The sequence below is a fragment of the Culex quinquefasciatus genome, chromosome 3, assembly GCF_015732765.1.
Source record: "Culex quinquefasciatus strain JHB chromosome 3, VPISU_Cqui_1.0_pri_paternal, whole genome shotgun sequence".
Lineage (NCBI taxonomy): Eukaryota > Metazoa > Arthropoda > Insecta > Diptera > Culicidae > Culex > Culex quinquefasciatus.
The window spans coordinates 2,219,247-2,238,939 of record NC_051863.1 but is presented as its reverse complement, the minus strand read 5'-3'; the positions used below and the strand labels follow the sequence as shown (position 1 = coordinate 2,238,939).

Here is a 19,693-nt window from a genome sequence, read left to right as displayed (position 1 = left end):
TTTTTACAGCCGCTCATCCAAAAATGGTACGTAAATATTTGAAAATCGGACCAAAATTTTGCCGACAAGTTCTGACTTTTTCTAAATAGAATAGTGCTTTTGTAATAAAAATAAATCTTGTACTTAAAAATGTATGACCTTATTTTTTAATGTAAAATCAAATTTGCAATCGAAAAGTACTTTATATATGTTTTGATTAATTGCTCCGTTTTCAATATATAGCCATTCAGAGTTAGTTCCGGTTGTTTTTTTATTTTTTAAAAAGTCTGGAGTTTTTTTTTTTTTTTTTTTTTGAAAAGGTCCAATAAACCAAATTTCTAGTTTTTGCTTTTTGGATGTTTTTGAAACCGCCTTGAGTCAGGGGTATTAAAAAACACCCAAAAAGCAAAAACTAAAAACCTGGACCTTTTCAAAAAAAAAACTCCAGAAGTGTTCATTATTATTATCCATTCCTGAAAATATTTGTTTTAATTTCAAAAAAAATATAATTTTGATGCATACTTCTGAATAGCTTATAAGGAGCGGCCGTGGCTGACTGGTCACGGTGTTCACTTTGTGAGCGAATGGTCCTGGGTTCGATTCCCATCTGCTCCCAACGAGAAAGTATAGGAAATATAAATCTTGAAACTCTGAACATGAACGAAAAATCAAAGTCGCTCGAGTCGAGGTTCGATCCCCCGTCCTTTGGATTGGTAAGCAAAAATGCTAACCACTAGGCCATCGCGACTTGTTGAGCTATGATTGGAATTAGGAATACTGTTACCACCATCAACTATATACGCGCTGGGTCCTTGTCCATTTGACAAGAGTTCGGAAGTTCTAAATAACGTTTGAATCCGATTGGTCCAAACGTTCTTCAGGGCGGGGCTTGTCGATAAAACTGAAGTACCACGCGCTCGGCTAGCCAGCGTAGAAATGGGTCACCGAAGCTCGGCAGAGCTAACACCTTCCAAACGCCTATGCGAGTTATTTGCATGTATAGAATGTAGATCTAAAAATACATGGAAACAACTCAATTTGTAAGAAGCGACCGCGTGGTCCCGTTTGGTTGGTTGCACACACACACACACACTTCTGAATAGCTTATAAGATGCAAAGGTTTGTCTTCAAATGCATAAATTTATTTTTTTATAATAAAAAAACGGATTTTGGGAAATAGTTTTTTTTTTTGTAAAAAAAAAGTTAATTCAAAAATCTATTTTTTTTTTTTTTGCCGTGTACCTTTTTGTTTATGAACAGCCCTAATCAATACCTATAACTTTGCGAATACACCAAATTAATCAAAACATTCCTAGAAAAGTTACAGATTTTCTAATATTTACGTACCATTATTGTATGAAAATTGTATGGAGATTTGTAAACCAATGAGTTTGAGCCAAACAAAAAAATACACAAAATAAAAATGGAAATTATCGAGGTTCGATAACGATTAAGATAGTTCGACGAACGGACGATATCTAATTTTTTAAAGTATTTTAAAATTGACTTAAGGGACCATCCATAAACCACGTGGACACCTTAAGCGGGGGTGGGAGTTTTGGCAATTGTCCACATGGTTTGCGAATGGTCCCTAATCAATCAATATCATGTTAAATTTTCAATGACTTCACATTTTTTTCATGATAATGTAATAAATTTAACAGCATAAATAGTCCAATTTCTAACGAGGCGGAGTTTTGTTAGCTTTTTTAATTTTATAGGAGTTGTTTGCAAAATTTTAAAATTTTCACAAAATACCGGCATCAGCGTTAACATTGGGTAGTTCTAAAACCCCCCATACTTAATGTCACCCCTAATGACGGTACCGTTTGAAAAAAAAACTCAAATTTTCAAAATTTGATATTTGGTTACTAAACGAAGCGAATTTTGCGTGCATTTTCACTGTTTTAGAGTTGTTTTTATAATTACAGTCCAGACTCGATTATCCTCCGAAGGCCTTCAAAAACATTCGCTTCGGATAGTCGAATCATAAAAAAACTGTTTTTTTTGTTACCTTATTTTTGATTGTCGCTAAAATTATTTACAATTTTGAAATTCAAGATGGCTTCCATAGTGGCAGCGATTGTCAATCAACCATTAAAATTTGACTAAAATTGGGTCTTAGAGCTCGAATTTGATGTTGAAAAAAAAATAATTCAAAAACACGATACAATTTTTTTTTTCGTTCTTGATTCGATTATCCGAAGCCCCATACAAACCTTCGGATAAGCGAATTTCAGATTATCCAAACTTCGGAAAATCGAGGCTTCCGATAATAGAGTCTTGACTGCACTTCTATTTTCACGAAATATTGTTTATTTTTAATACTCAAATTTTCATACTTGACAGTATGAGTATCAAGCGATTCCAAGTTTTGGATGGATTATCATTGTTTAAAAAAAATTGAATGAAATTCTAAAAGTTTTAGAAAAAAAGTAATTTTTTAAATGTACTAAAATTCTTATGATTTGCAACAATTTTACTATTTTAGAAAAAAATTGGTATAAACGTATAAAATTATAATTCAAAAAGCTGCCGTTTTACGCATAATTGTCAGATGTCATTTTTTGATTGTTCTTACTTTTTATTTCTTTTTTAAGTTTAGTTCGGCACAAACTAAAAAAAAACTCGTAAAATCTGGTACTTTCTTCAGAAACTCACTAAAAACAGCATCAAGTCTGTTTTTATGTACTTCTCCGAATAATTGTCCAACAATGTTTTTTTCATCAAAATAATTAATTTTGCGACACATTGTATCTTGTTTACTTGTTGTAATTGTAATTTTTCAACTGCGTTTATCTAAGTTGCACTTTTTGGAATTTGTTGCGACACAGAAAATATTACACAATTTAAATTTGTTTGTTTTTATGAAAGATAACACTTTACGATGCATCAAAAAATAATTTTCTCTTACTATTTTCTAAAAAACTTGCAGAAGATCACCATAGACCATGGAATTCTAGCCACGAAATATTGCCGAATAATTTTTGACGGTTTTTTTTTCATTTTCATAAGGCAAAAATGTGTCATGCAAGGTTCAAGAGTTTCAAATTGAACATTGTAAAAAAAATACTCGCAGAATATCAAAAAAAAATTTATGATTTCTTTCAACAAATCTTTTATCCAACTCGAGCACTCAAATGGCACCTTTTTCTCACCAATTAAAAGTGCAAACGCTACAAACATGACCTCGACTTTTCAATCCTACCGCTCAAGTTGCATGCTCAGCCCCACTGAATCATTATTTCATACAGAAAACAAAAAATGTAAATCCTTGTTGTTTTTTTCTCACAAACCACTCACTCTTTCATTCACAGACGTTCCTGATCCAATTAAAAGTTGCACCATATCCAATGTGACCGCTTACACGGTGCACGTGTCGTGCCTGGCCGGCAAGGACGGTGGCATCCCGCAGCAGTTCCACGTGGACGTAAGTGTAACCACCAAAACGGCCCTTCGGAAGGGCGTCCCTTTTTAAGGCACTGTCGTAGTTAGGTGTTTGGAATGGGTTGATTTTTGAATAAATTATTTTTTTTTTAGTTTGAAGTTAAGATTTGCTTAATTTTAAGGGTAAAATAGTTGCCAGAGATTAACATGGTTTTGATTTTCTTTAAAGTTTTTTTTAAACATTGACTATTCCAAACATTTTGCCGGAACTATCTCTATTTCTACACGTGACAAAAAAATTAATAATCTCGAGCGACAAAAGGATGAACTTTTTTCCCCGTTTCTCGGAAGTTGAAACCACTTTCAGCATTTATTATTTCCCTTGGCTTCCGTAACTCTCAGTTATGTATTGCTGCTGCTGCATTTCTGCTATAGTTGGCAGTTAAAACACAGAGAAAGAGCTTTCGGTTTTGTCAGCTGTGTGACTGATGAAACGAACTTCCTCCTGCTGCTGCTGCTGTCTCCCGTTGATGGATTGAAAACTTGAGCACGGTGCAATTCGTTAGCTCACTCCACAGCGCGGGATAAAAACCGGGACATTTCTCAACAATTTTGTACACTCTAGGCACGAACCGCTAGTAGTGCTAGTAGTGGGAAGAAAAGTTCACCCTTTCATTACCAGTGGCTTGGGATTAGAATGTGTTGGAAAAAGCTCTTCCCACATGAAACTAGTCTAACTAGTCTCTCTTTTTTCCTCCCTCCACCGCAGATTTTCGACGAGAACACGAAGAAGCTGCTGTTCAGCATCACGTTCAGCGGGCCCGAGATGCTGCTGAAGAAGCTTCCCAGTGATACCAAGTTCATCATGAAGGTAAGTGAAAAGTGAGCAGTGCAGAACAAACGAATTGCACTGCACACTGCCTGACTGCACTTGCCTCAGAAACTTTTCCCCCTCAGAAAAGCTAGGCAGGTGAAACACCTAATACCACATCAGACTACCCCCCAGATAATAACAGATAATGCGATTCGCAACTTGTCTGCCGACTTTTCACGTGTACTCACGACGTTATCTTGGCCACTTTTTCTTCTCCCTCTCTCCTCGTGCAGATCACACCGTTTAACCTCCAAGGCACGGCACCCACCAGCTACCGTGTGAAAGCCCAAACGTTGCCAGCGCCGTTGCTGCGTACCGGTAAGTCTTGGTCCTCGTCACCACCGAACCACCCAATGTCATACTGATACTATAAGAGACCCACGCGTGGTGGTAGCCAAGTAGCGCACCTGGGCTTTGTCAACTGAACGGCTTTTGGGGCGCATGGTGGGAATAGGAAAAAACGGAACTATTCACCCAGAAATGGGCATCGGCATACGAGAGGATAAAGAGCACGATCCGGTAGTAAAATGGTACTGTGTGCAGACTGAGAGGATAAATCCCGAATCTACCGAGAGTACTTTACTCATGGGTTCATCTTCAAAAAAAGTTAATCTATCCAAAAAAATAAGTACCAGTACCGAGATTCGAACTCAAGACCATCGGCTTATTGAACCGTGCCTTTGCCATATAGGCCACCATGGTTCGGTGACTAAGTGGTGGTCATTTGTCCATATAAGCCACTCAATAGGATGAACTCATCAATGAACGAATGAACACGCGAGAGGTCTTTACTCACGCAAAATAGTACTTTCCTCACTAGCGTGGTTCACGTTTCTATGAAAAAGACAAAAGTTGTTATTTTGTCTTGCATCAACCGGAATTTCGTTCTTTTATGTCCCCAGAAGCACTCCTGAAAATTTGAGCCCATTTGGTAAGGTCTAGGAGCTCCAGTTTTAATTTGAAATTTATATGGGATTTTGATTTATTTTCCATGGAAACTATCTTTTACATTGTATTAGGATTTTTTATAAATCGATGAAATGACTTGATTCTTATAGTAGGAGATAGGTTTTGAACTGGGAACAACTTTGTAGAACATACCAACATGCTAGGAAGTGATCCTTTAAAGATACAGATACTTTTAGATGGTGGCTGGCCCCTTCAAAAGCCACCATCTAAAAGTATCTGTATCTTTAAAGGGTCACTTCCTAGCTTGTTGGTATGTTCTACAAAGTTGTTCCCCAGTTCAAAACCTATCTCCTACTATAAGAATCAAGTCATTTCATCGATTTATAAAAAAAAAAATCCTAATACAATGTAAAAAAAGATAGTTTCCCATGGAAAATAAATCCAAATCCCATATAAATTTCAAATTAAAACTGGAGCTTCTAGACCTTACCAAATGGTTTCAAATTTTCAGGAGTGCTTCTGGGGACATAAAAGAACGAAATTCCGGTTGATGCAAGACAAAATAACAACTTTTGTCTTTTTCATAGAAACGTGAACCACGCTATTCCTCACGTTTCTTTTCGGGAGGACTTCCCCTCGTTCTTTAACTTTGTGTGTTCGACTGAAGAAAAAAATCTTTCAAGATTATAACACCATCCAACAGTTTTTGGACGCACGAAGTTTTATACGTTGAAATTCTTTTCAAAATTGTAATTACTTGGATTTTTGAACTAAATTAATTGTACTGATACAAAATTGATCATTGATCAAAATGGCTTCATAAGTCCTTCCTATATAATTTTTGATTGGAAGCACGCCGACGAGATTTTTTTATGCCTGTTTTTTGTAATTAAATTCCAGTCACAATAAAACAAACGTGCTATCTTGCCGCACGTCGATTTTCGACAAATTTGAGCTAAGAACGCCATTTTGTGCAGTTTTCAATGCCTCACCTTTTGACCTTCACAAAACCCTAACATTCGTTTTCAACCCTGAGGTATTTAATAAAACCCGAAAAAACTCCATGTATTTCTGTCGCTTTTCATATGAAAGAAGCTTCCATCTGGCTTGCTTTGCTGTAAGTGTGACAACTGAGCAAAGGAATTTTAGTCAGAACCCGTTTGACATACGTACGACTACCGTAAACAATTTTGAACATGACTCGGGACGCCTGCAACCAAAATCAACCAAACTTCGGGACAATGCACAGAATGGTCAAACAAACAAAAGTGTTTGTTATTGTTTACTTTACGTGCTCTATGTTTTGTTTATTCAAGGTCAAACAAACGATTTTTTCTCGGAACGTTGCTTAGTTGCTGAGATATTGCCATGCAAGTGTTTAAATACATGAAAATTGATGTTTTCCAAGTCTCACCCAAACAACCCACCATTTTCTAACGTCAATATCTCAGCAACTAATGGTTCGATTTACAATGTTAAATATAAAACATTCGTGAAATTATCAGATCTTTTTAAAAAAATATTTTTTTTTAAATCAAGACTAACAATTCAAAAGGGCCAAACACTCAATATTACGCCCTTTTAAAATGTTACACCCAGAACTGGACATCGGCATACGAGAGATTAAAGAGTACGATTCGGTAGTAAAATGGTACTGTGTGCGGACTGAGAGGATAAATCCCGAAATTACCGAGAGTACATTACTCATGGGTTCATCTTCAAAAAAAGGTCATCCATCAAAAAATAAAAAGTACCGGTACCGAGACTAGAACCCAAGACCTTTGGCATATTGAACCGTGCCTTTGCCGTATGGGCCACTATGGTTCGGTGACTAAGTGTCGGTCATTTGTCCATATAAGCCACTCAAAAGGATGAACTGTTCCAATGAACGAATGAATACGCGAGAGGACTATACTATCGCAAAATAGCACTTTCCTCACGTTTCTTTTCGTGAGGACTATCCTCTCGTTCTTTAACTTTGGGTGTAGCCTTGGTTTAAAAATTTGGAAATATTTTTTTTAAGAAAAGATAGGAAAATTTCAAGAATGTTTCATATTTTAACATTGAAAATTGGACCATTAGTTGCTGAGATATTGACATTAGAAAATGATGGGTTGTTTGGGTGAGACTTAGAAAACATCAATTTTCATGTTTTTAAACCATTGCATGGCAATATCTCAGCAACTTAGGGTCGTATCAACAAATTCAAAAAGAGCAAAGTATGGAGAATTTTCTCAGCTCTTCAAAAATATTTTTTTTCAAAAGTGGGCAAACGTGTGCATTAATTAAAAACAAATTGAAAACTGCAGACTATTATCAAAAAAGTCACCTAAAAATTAATTTAACTTGAAAACAGTGCACTTAATCAAAATTTCACTGAAGTACTTTTTGATTGCAAATTTGATTTTACATCGAAAAATGAAGTTGAAAAATTTTTGCGACCAATATTTCGTTAAAAAAAATAATTCTTTATTTTAGAGTTTTTCAGCCGGAGGCATTTTTTTTAAACCAGTATTGATTAAAAAATCATAACTCGGTCAAAAATTTTTTGCACAGCCTGGAAATTTCTTAAAAGTTGGCATTTGGTGTCCTCTAAAACATATCAGAAAATTAAAAAAATATAAAAATGTTTTTTTTTTGCAAATCAAGTTTTAGAGACAAAAAGTTAAATAAAACATCAACAAAAAAATTTTAACCGTGCATAATTTTTTTGTAATGTAGTCCATATCCATACCTAAACTTTGACGAAGACACCAAATCGATCAAGAAAGTTTCAGTCGGATTAAAAGTTTCAATCGGATTAAAAAATACAAAAAAAATTGACCGAAATTTGAGAGAACTGCTCACTTTCTTTTTGTAAAGATGCAGGCAAGTGAACTTATCCATGAAATACATGTTTATAAAACAGGTTGACAAAAACTATGGAATTATGAAAGTTTTTCTCATCGAGCGTAAATAAATCGAAGCTGTTCAAATAGGAAAAAATACTCGTTGAAAGTTGAAAAAAATAAAATGTCTTTTTTTTTCTCAATAACATATCATTATTGGCATTGAGAATCAGTCCTTTAATGGTTCTTAGTAGATCGTCCAATTTCCCGGGGTTACAAAATTCCCGGGAAACGGGAAATTTTTAACAAATTTCCCGGGAAATTTGAAATTTAACGAAATTTATTCTGATCCTGTTTCTGATTGATATTTTGGAACAGAATTGTATAGAACAAAAACTTCAATGGTCAAAACGAGTCTGAGGATCATTCAATGGCTTGACTGCTTGTAGAAAAATCATGCAACTTTGAAAAAATATATAGATTTTCTATTTTTTTATGCTGTCTCTCAAATCGTACCAAATCAAAAAAAATATTTTTAGTATTTTTGGTTGAGTAGCATTTTTTTTATTCAAAATGTTTGGACAGTTAAAATCCATGCTCCACAACAATAAAATTGTTTTTAAATTTGCCTAAATGGCCACTGCATAAAGTTGAAAGTGAAAAAATCATGCAAAAATATTGTTTTTCATGGCAAATAACTTATTCCAGAACAATTATTTTCAACTTGTGAATAAAAAGATTATCATTAAATTTGCATTTAAAATGTAATTTCTAGCGCTATTCAACTTGAAACACTGTTTCATGAAATCACAATTCAAAGTTTTAAAATATTTGGAGCATGTTTTTAAAATATGGTTGCATTCTTTGGGTAAATTTCATATGATATGAAGTTGTTTTTAATCAATTTTCATGGTTTATATGGTAATATTGCCCATGGTTATATGGTAATAAAGCCTAATTAATTAATTAGATTAAAATAATTTTCATAGTGTAAACGATATTTTATTTATATTTAACCCTCTAATGCCCTTGGTAACTCACGTGCTTTAAAAAATTTATAACAAACAGTAATTTTTCGAATACTTTTAAACAAATTCTTAACGAACAACTCTTTTTGAATAATTTATTTATATCAATTCAACTTTCAACCAATAAACAAAAATGTCAAACAAATCTCAATTTTAATACTGGCCGGAAGAGGTGAATATATATGAATGAAATAACAAAAAAATAGTTAAAATAGGTTGTCGAAAATAAAATAGTTTATATTCAATCCAAAACAGCGTAATTTTCGTAACCCATTTTTGTTCCTAAATAATAAATAAATAAATATTATCTGAATTCAACCTTGACATAAAATTTACAGAAAGCTAATTAGTTCAATATGAATAAGAAGGTTGAAATGAATTAAATTTTCTCATAATTATTTTTTGTATAATTTCAAAACATTGATGCCAAAAAGGTAGGAAAATGTGTACTACCGCTTGTATTTCGGGAATTCCCGGGAAATTTACAAATTTCCCGGGAAACGGGAAATATTTTTTTCCGGGAAATCCCGGGAATTCCCGGGAATTTTTTTCCCGGGACGGGAAATTTGACGCTCTAGTTCTTAGTTATAGTCCTTTATTATCTATCTCATCAACCGAAAGACCAATAACATTTTGAAAAGTTCAACGCTGTTTATTACTTTGACAGGTAACACAAAAGTTACTTTTTAAACAAAAAAAAACCTTATTTCGATATGACTTAAAAACGAATCACCTTATAGAATAAAATATTGTTTTTTATTTTGATTTTCTGTTCAAAAACAAGCTTAAACATGTTTATTTTTCAAATATTGGCACCACGATTAAGTTTTGATCTTCTTTTCTGCCATCTAATAAATATTCAAAATTGCAAAAAAATAAAAAAGCTAAATTTAAATAACAAGGCACAGTCTCAACATATGAATCAAACAAGTGTTTTAAAATGCATATATATGAATCAAAAAAGTGTTTATAATTTTTTTTAAATTATAAATTAATGAAAAGCAAAAATGTAAACAAAGTAAAAATATCATTCTTTTCAAAAATTCTTGACAAAAACTGTTTAATTTTTTTTTTAATTTTCTCGAAAGCTGATGTTAAATAGTTTTCACTCCCAGTAAACAAAATAAGGATGGTTAAAAATTACCTTTTTTACTGTAGTTCATGTAACAAGTTTCAAATGATGATTCCATCACCGAAAATAACACTGCTAATATGTAAATTTAGTACAAAAAAGGTCATTTTCTTACTTTTATCACCAAAACTCTAACTTTAAGCACATTTTAGTCAAATTTGAATAGTTGATTGCCTATTAAATTACAAATGCTTTTTGCCTTCCTCACCTTACTGAGGAAAGGCTATAAAATCACTCGAAAAATGAACTTCTTAATTCGACCTCGTAGACCCACCTTCACGTATACCTATCGACTCAGAATCATGTTCTGAGCAAATGTCTGTGTGGATGTGTGTAGGTGGGTGGACAAAAAATTATCACTCGATTATCTCCGGACTGGATGAACGGATTTTGACCGTATTAGTCTCATTCGATCCGTCTTGGGGTCCCATAGGTCTCTATTTATAACCAGCAAGTTTAGTTAAGTACTTCAAAAGTTATGCTAAAAAAACGATTTTGGCGTATGTCCGGAAGATCGTAAAAGGGTGGTTTTGCAAGAAACCCTATCATGTTATACATTTTCAGAAAGGTATTAAAAAGACCTTTAAAATGAGCCCAAAACATTGAAGATGTGACAACCCTATCAAAAGTTATTAGCACTTAAGTGTTATTTATACACTTTTTAGAGGCCGGATCTCAGATATTTCAATGAAAATGATGTCCGGGTCCATCATGCAACCCATCGTTAGTTAAATAATCGAAAGACCTTTCAAATGAGCCTTAAACATCAAGGATCTGACAACCCTATCAAAAGTTATTGGCACTTAAGTGTTATTTATATACCGGATCTCAGATATTGTGATAGAAATATTGTCTGAATCTTCCATGTGAACTATCGTTGGATAGGTATTTTTTTATCAGACCTTGCCGATGAACCAGAAAAATTGAAGGTCTGCGAACCCTATCAAATGAAATGAGTAATTAAGTTGATTTGTTAAACATTTTAAGGGAATGTTGCTATTTTTACTGAATGTATTGACTTTATGAATGTGAGGAAGGCACCAACCACCTAAAGGTGGATTAAGTAACGTTTTTTTCAATAATTCATCGCCATCTAGGATTTAAATATCAGGTTGAAACCAATTGCTATAAAATTTCAACATTCAAAATAATTTTAAAATGAATTTGTATCATTCATTATCAATCGATTTGGCAATTCAGGAGAAGAAATCAAGTCCATTTTCAAACCTAGCAAAATTCCTCCCGAGCGCGTGTTACCTTAGATACGACTGATTCCTTCCGATGCGAAGATGCTGCAAAGTCACACACACACACTTACTTTGGGGTGGGGGCTCTGTGTATTATGCGAGGCACGGCGTTTAGTCGACAAAGCTGATTATGATTACGTGTATATTACCGCCATCGTTAAAAGTTAGACGCACTCGCACGCCCCACCAAGAAAAGTTCGTCGTCCTGCCGATGTCAGTTTTAAAGCGATTTAAGACATTTTCCTTCTCTAACTAACGACTTTTTCAGCCCCATCGAAAGCGGTCCTGGTTCAGCTGACTCCACTTCTTGGCGCGCTGGTTGGTGCCGCCATTACGCTCTTCCTGGTGGCGATCTGCATCATCATCTTTGTCAAGTTTAAAACGAAGGTGAGTTTTTAGAGTTGTTTGAATTTCAAGAAAAAAGACAACGGCCTTTTCAAGAAACGGTTCATCCATTAACTGCATTTCAAGAAAATTGCATCACCAAAGTTGAAAGGAAAACCTTTTTACTCTGCATCCCGTTTTTTTTTTTTTTTCTTCATTTCTCCACTCGGATGAACTTTCAAGTTTGCCGTTGTCTCGGAAAACCTGGCTTTGATAGAATGCCCTGAGTTACGGCGAATCTTCAAAGGTCGCTCATCGCTTTGAGCGAAGCTTTTAATTCAATTTGTGTTTCACTTTTAATTGGACTTTTTTCAAACGGATTCCGTTGAAAACTAAGATTTCCCTCAAGTAACGCTATTATTTCTCTCTCACTTTTCCCTCCCACCCCCTCAGAAGAAGCACCATCCGGCGACCAACACCGAGCAGGACAAGGGCAGTGCCGAACCGCTTAGCCGGAACATTGGCAGCCACTCGAGCATCGACGACAAAAATCCGGACGTGATTCCGCACGAGAACAGCGAGGACGACGACGAGAAGCAGTTCGAGCGGCTGGCGCTGGACTCGGACCGGCTTAAGTTCAGCCAGCCCCATCCGCCGCATCCGGTGACGGCGACGCCGGCGATGCACTACTCGCCCACGCACCTGTCGCCAACTGGGAACGGGCTGAAAAAGCAGGTGAGTAAACAAGTGTGACCTTTTCAGTTTGAGACGGATGTGGGGCAATTTCTTTAAGGTTATTTCGCCACAGGCTACTTTGATGAAGCATTTTCAAACGAAAAAAAAATCTATAAAAATAGATGAAAAATGTTAAAATTTTCGCTTGTTTTTCTTGTAACTGTTGTGACGACTTCACTAAAGTCGCAATTTTTGTGCTTTCTGAAAAAAATGGAGGCTTTGAAAAATCAAATGAGGTTTCCGAATTCCATTTCTATCAATCAAATTTCTAAAATGCAAAACATATTAATCATCAACAGATTTATGTTGAAGATTGAAATCTTCAAACCGTTCAGAAATTCAAAATGTGTCTCAAATTAATTTGAAATAATTATAACAGAATTCATTCTAGTAAGTTTCAAAACTTCGGTAGCGTTTTTTTTATTCAAGAAAACAATTTCGATCCAAACATAAATTTGTCAAATTGAGAAGAATAAGCTCGAGCGTGTAGAACTTTGTTAAGCATTGATACGCTCTAAAAAAGTTACTCTCAAAAATCAAATCAAAATCAAATTATTCGCTCTACAGCATTGCCTTGGCGTTCTCGATTACGAGATTCCTACTCGAAACTAGGTGTCCGAAGGCTTGATTGTTGAGGCAATTGCAAAACTCTTTTTACACCTAAGCTTCCATCCATTCGAGCTGACGACCTTTGGATTGTTAGTCCAACTGCCGAGACAGGACCCAGGGAGACGACTCCTGCACATGGACTGAGCTAACGACCTAACCTTTTTAAGGTTAGTCCGGGGCCAACATTTACTTCCCGTCCGACGGAAGGCGTGATCAGACAAATCTCGTCTCAAAATTTGCCACCGGAACCTTCTGGGATCAAACCCAGGTCGACTGGGTGAGAGGCAACCACGCTTACCCCTACACCACGGTCCCGTGGTCACTCTGCAAATGTTAAAAAACACGAAATTTTAAAATTAAGAGTTTTGGTCTAAATGAAAAATAATACAACTTTGGATTATTGCATATTCGAAAAGTACATTAAATTTGCAATAAGTTGCATGTCTCTCGAATTTTACAGTTGAGCATCGGGATTTTTTTCGATAGCGAATTCTTTATTTTTTTTATTTTTTTTTTTTTTTTTGAGTACGCTAACGAGTTGGACAGATTCTCAAATTTTTATCTCTTCACGGAACGGAATCACTGAAAAACGTGTCACTAGTAATAATTACGATTCAGCCAACATTTTTTACTGAGAATTTTGACAATTAATTTGCTAAAATATCTTTAAAACAAATGACACCCTTCAATATCTCAAAAAAATAATCACTACTTATCAATAAATTCACTAAGTAAAATAAGATGCATATAATTTTGTTTGTTAATTTAATGGTATTCAGGAATAGGGAAATTCGGGTATTTCAAAATAAATTAGTCGAAATTTCATTTAAAACATTTTTGTTGAAATTTTGTTATTAATGAGTCCAGAAAGATAGAAAATGTTGCTAAGTGCTTAGGAAAAATTCTAAAAACATCAAAAAATATTTATGAACAGAGTTTGTTCAGACATTCCTTGCGTATTATGCAATTTGTTTATTTTTATTTAAATAAATTTTACAGAGAATCAAAAATCTCTGCATTTTCTTTCTTTGCAGTTTTGAATATCGTTCCATCAATTTCTTTTTGAATTTTTAAAATAAAGAGAAATGATCAGGGTTGTAACATGCTTTAGACATTAAATTGTACTATCCAAGGCATGTTGCAATTAAAGTATACTTTGCTGGAACTTTTCATAAAACATTGTAATAAACGAAAATGAGTTTAAAAAAATTCAATGTTTAAACACATTTAGGGACAATTTCTAATATAATTAATAAAAATTTCGCGAAATCACAAAATAATGACAAGCCCTTTGATTTTGGTATTAATACTCTCATTTTCAAAAAATACTTAATTCAGTTGAAAATACGGCCGATGCATTTTTTTAATCGATTTCACTTGTTCAGAGTTTTTTTTAACAAAAAAATTTTAACAAAAAAAAAACATATCTTTTTTGAAAATCATTTTTTTTATATTTTATAGGTTTGCTAACAAACAAACAAATTTAAATTATGACAGTTTTACTATTTTCAAAAAATATTTTTTTTTGTGAAAGTTTAATTTTTTCATAGCAAAAATTTTAATGCAGAAATGGAATATTTTAAGCGTTTTTTGTTATGTTTTCATTGAGAAAAAAAAATAAAATGAAATTTATTCAAATTTGGGATTATTTTTTCGTATTTTCGAAGAAATATGGTATTTAATGAAAATTTAAGAATTTTAGATAAAAAAAACCTTAATTTAGAAAAAAAAAGTCCAATTTTTTGTGTCGTTTGATACCCACACAGAAAATAATAATAAAAAATGAGTTAAGTGAAAATCTATACAACGTTTTTTAACGTTCGATACCCAAATGCCATATTATGAAAATTTTGGAATTTTCAATAAAATACATTATTTTTGAAAATGTTAATATTTTACATTAAAAACTAAAATTTTATGAGGAACTTTGCAAAATAATGCGTTGTTTGAGGCCTATATTTCAAATCATGGAAATTTTTAGAATTTTCAGTTAAAGAAAAATTAAATTACTATTAGAGGATTTTATTTGGATAAGTATCTCTTTAAAAAGATACTCTAAATTATGTTGTGTGGGTTATCGACCCGATGATAACGATAGGACTATGCTTATCGTTATCAAACCACAATAAGGTTATCGTTAACAAACCTGGATTTTTTTTTTAATTTTGAGCCTTAAATTTGAGTTCTTTTTTACACTTATAGTTTTTAAAATCAATTAGGTCCTTGCTAACTTTAGTGCAATTGTTTGACCACTCCGTCTTTTTTCTAAATTTTCCCAAAAATCAGAAGGAAAAACATATGTATTTACAGTGGACTCTCTGGCTGTCGATCTTCTCGATATCAATATTGCTCCAGCTGTCAATAAATTTTTCAGTCCCATCAAATATATTGCTTTTTTTTATCTATAATTTGAAAACTCCCGCTCTCGACGGTCCCTTCAATATCGACAACGAGATAGTCCACTGTATAAAATTTTTAAATTTCATTTAAAAACTTGTCAAATTGATTCTGAACAACATTTATTAAAGTTAAATTTTGTATTTTTTTTATCAAATAGAGTATTTTTAAGCTTCCTAAAAATTTAAACAATATTTTTTTCAAATTATTCAATATTTTCAAAATGTTTCATTGTAGCCTGGCTGTTTAAAGCACTTTATGATCCTTTTGTTAAAAAAATGCAGATCGATTTGAAATTTTGTGTTTGACCGATTGGTAATGATCTGTTGCCAGCTTTAATTGATTTAATGAGTAAGTATCTGAAGATCACTGTCTTTATATACATTAATAATTATGAGTTACGAATTCCGAGAGCATTGGATAGTCTATTAAAGACAATCTATTAAAGTCTATTAAAGTCATCAGATTACGGTATGTTAAAAAAATCAGTTCTACTCAAAACATATCTGAAGATAAGCATTTTTTGTACTTGACAAGTATTCGCAAAAATGTTGGAAAGTACCAGCTTCGGGGTTCTTTTACTAATGTTGTTCCTTTGATTTCCTCTCTTTTCTCGAACAGTTTGGCGAACTGTCGCTCACGACCAACCCGAGCTACGCGATATACAACTCGCCGGTGCGGAGCCCGTACGGCACCGCGGGCAACCCGTCGGGGACGACGACGACGACGACCGTGCTGCCGCCGGCGCGGACCACGTCCCCAAACATCTACACAAGACTGCCTTTGCGTGACTTTACGCCCAACACGTACGACAGCATGCTCAGTACGTCGCAGACGTCGTCCTCGGGTTACGCCACGTCGCAAATTTACACCAAAATGCCACTGCTGACGACCAATTATGCCGAGCAGCTGGCATCACTGGACAAATGACAGCAGTAAGATGCTTCCACGTGCAACTCAACATTATTCTGTCAATTCTGTGTGCAGCAGCAAAAAAAAGAGAGAAGAAGAAGATGAAGAATGCTTCCGGGAGGCTTCTTGCCATTCACGTCTAATTCGCGAGATCGAGACAAATTAGTTAGGGAATCGTTAGGTAAGAGCTATTAAACTGATCCGAAAGTCTAAGCCGTAGTTGTGTACATAGTTAGAGTCCCATTTTTTTGTACATGTAGCATCTAAGCCTAGCTAAATTATTGTTGGAAAGATGGTGAGGCAGAATTTCAAACATTTATAAATCATTAGAGCGATTTTACACCCATCCGAAACTCATCGTAGAAAAATTTAGAGGCAAAATTGTTGAACAGTTTCGCCTGATTTTATCAAAACGCCCACACGAAATGCGTTCGTCGTCGTCGTTATGTGATTTTGTTTCTGTTAAAGTTCAGAAAACCATTTTCTAGTGACTAAATGCGGCCATAAAACTTGTGCAAACACACAAGCAGCAGGAAAGTTATTTGCGTTGTGTTTATCAGCGCTCCAGCTAGTTTTAAGTCAACACCAGATAGAGACCAGGAGAGATATATCTATCCGTGTGTTTTTATTTACACAGGCATCACCGGGTTTTATTCTCCATCAAACTCTCCTCGTTCACTTTCTGTCCACACACTGCGAAGGTGATACGAAGGGAGAGTTTTATCATTGAAACTGGCCATATCTTGAACCCAACCGGAGGTGTGCGATAAGTTTAAACACATCATGCGAAATACATACACACACAAACACACACCACCACAACATTTACATTTCTAAGCGAGATTATAACCGCTTGATGTGACGCTCGCTCTTTTGAAAGGATGGAAGAAGGATATATCAAACAGAATGCCGGAAGAAAACTAAACAGGGAATATAGTTCAATAAATACATCACACACACACACACACACACAAATATCATGCACACGGCAAACAGACGATCTTTATGAAGTATAAGGAGGAAAAAAGAAACGAACGAAGAACCAAACCGCAGGCCAAGAGCAAAAGTCAATAACCCAACCAAAATCATCATATCATTTCATATCAATTGAATCGTAAAGCAAACATCTACAAATGCCAGCTGGAGGAGGGGTGGGGAGTTTGGTGGACATTGGACTGGTTCAGATTGTTATTTGAAATTTCTATGTGAGAAAAATAAGAATTAATAAAGTTATTTTGCTTTGATAAATTTTACAGGTGATCAAATTGGCCAGCCAAAATTCGCTTCATTTTCAAATCATAACTTAAATTTAGTACTTATTCTATGTCTATAAATTCATCTATCTCGTACTAAGATAGAAATCATGTCTAATTTTACACTGGAAATTTCAAAGCGGACCAAACCTTTATTTTTATTTTTTTAAATTTTTAAGGCATCAACCATAAAGCATGTCACGCTCTAGGGGGGGGGGGGGAAGGGTGGTCTGAGAAAGTGTGACTTTGCGTGTTATAAGTATAGGAAAAGCGAGACAAAAGGTGGGAAGGTGAGGTAAATTTTGGCCGATCTTAGCGTGACGTACTTTATGGATGAAGCCTAAGAAAAATTCTCCACCAAAACCGGAAATGGATTTCATTATTTTTTTTAATTGACACAAACTTTTTGGGGGCCTAAGAAGCCATTTTGTGTCATTGATTCATCCATACAAGGCTCCATACAATTTTGGCAGCTGTTCTTACAAAAATGGTGCTTTAATATTTGAAAATCTGTTTCTTTTGAAGAAATTTTCTGATCAATTTGGCGTCTTCGGCCAAGTTATAGATGTTGATGAGGGCTCAGAATAACTTCCCAAAATCCATATTAATTTATTTTTTGAATTTTTTTATGTGTTTTAAGGAAAAATAAACAGCATCTTTTGAGCCTTTGACAAATATTTACAAAACTATTGCCACCAGTTTTTGATTATTTGAAAAAAAAAGGTTTTTTAAAATGGAAATTTTAAAAGAAATTCTCATAAACGATAGTTTCGATTGAAATATCAAGATTGCAATCGAAAAATACTTTATAGATTTCTTAATAAAATGTGTCGTTTTCAGAACAAAACCACTTAAAGTTTAATTTGAACTGAAAAATTCCAGTCTTTTTTACTGTAATGTCTAAGATTGTCCATTTGTGAAAGAATTGTTGAGTTGAAGTTCAAGTCTAATCGATGCAGCTAATTACATTCTAATACCACTAATAGTCATATTCTCAATTTCAAAAAATTAAGCATTTGTAAAATTTTCTGATCTTTTGGAAAATAAAATATTTTTAAAATTTTGGAATCAAGACTAACATTTCTAATAGGTCAAATATACAATATTACGCCTTGCTAAAGTCGCGAAACGTACAACTTTACAAAATTGTTTTTTTTTTTTGCGCTTGAAGACGGAGAAAAATCTGAATTTTTGCCTTACTCTAGACATATTTTTCAAAATTCCCATGCAAACTTCAGCTCTCAATAGCGCCCCAAACCTAAACCGAGTTGGCTCAAAATTGGCACAGATTGCCTAAAGCAGGGAGTGTCACTTCAGATTTTCCAAAATTTCCACGTCGAATCCAAAACTAGGCAATTTCTTTTATTCAAATTGTAAACTTATCAGAACTTTCAGTATTTAAATATCACTTAGGCCGATGCAAATATCGAGGTCAAGGGGGGGCAAAAAAATAAAAAAATATAAAAATTTAAATAACAAGCCATAGTCTTCACATTTAAATGAAAAAGTGTTTTAAAATGCATTTTACACTAGTTCAGTTGTTTTGCAATCATTAGTTTTCAAAAAATCTAAGATCTGACAAACACAAAAATTGTATCGAAAAAAAAGATTTTGCATCGAAAATTTTCAAAAAATCTTAAGATTTTTTTAATAAACCCAAACATGCTAAAAATAGTTTTAAACACAGAAGAATGTATTTTAATTTGATTTCAGCTGGTTGCACTTGAATTTTCATTGAAATTTTGAAGTTTATTGTAAAAATATTTTTTTTGCCCCCGGTTTTTTCGGGCCAATTTTGAAGGGGGGGTGACAAAAACTTTTAAAAATATTTGTACCAGCCTTAAATATAACTTACTTGATTTCGATTTTTTATAAATATAAAATATTAACCATTAGAAAGGGATTACAACACTTTTTTACCGCTTTGAGAGTTGGGCTGGATTAAAAAAAAATCGAATTATTTTTATGGAAAAGAGCAGCAAACCGCCAAATGACCGCACCCGGGTTCACGGAATCCGAAGGAACCGGTTCCGGAGTGGACAAGTGGCCACCTGCTCATGAAAGTGATCAACATAGACT

At 34.1% G+C, this 19,693-nt stretch overlaps 1 protein-coding gene across 2 annotated transcripts in view; it reads left to right on the top strand.

Annotated features, from left to right (window-relative positions):
• Window positions 1-17,824, top strand: part of LOC6048806 (nephrin) — a 249,070-nt gene extending 231,246 nt beyond the window's left edge. For both annotated transcript variants that reach the window (XM_038260505.1, XM_038260504.1), the window contains exons 14-19: window positions 3,297-3,409; window positions 4,136-4,237; window positions 4,474-4,558; window positions 11,653-11,771; window positions 12,162-12,443; window positions 16,071-17,824. In XM_038260505.1, coding sequence (XP_038116433.1) covers window positions 3,297-3,409; window positions 4,136-4,237; window positions 4,474-4,558; window positions 11,653-11,771; window positions 12,162-12,443; window positions 16,071-16,379 — 1,010 coding nt within the window. In that variant the 3' untranslated portion in view covers window positions 16,380-17,824. The remainder of the gene's footprint in view (window positions 1-3,296; window positions 3,410-4,135; window positions 4,238-4,473; window positions 4,559-11,652; window positions 11,772-12,161; window positions 12,444-16,070) is intronic.
• Window positions 17,825-19,693: the final 1,869 nt, after the last annotated feature.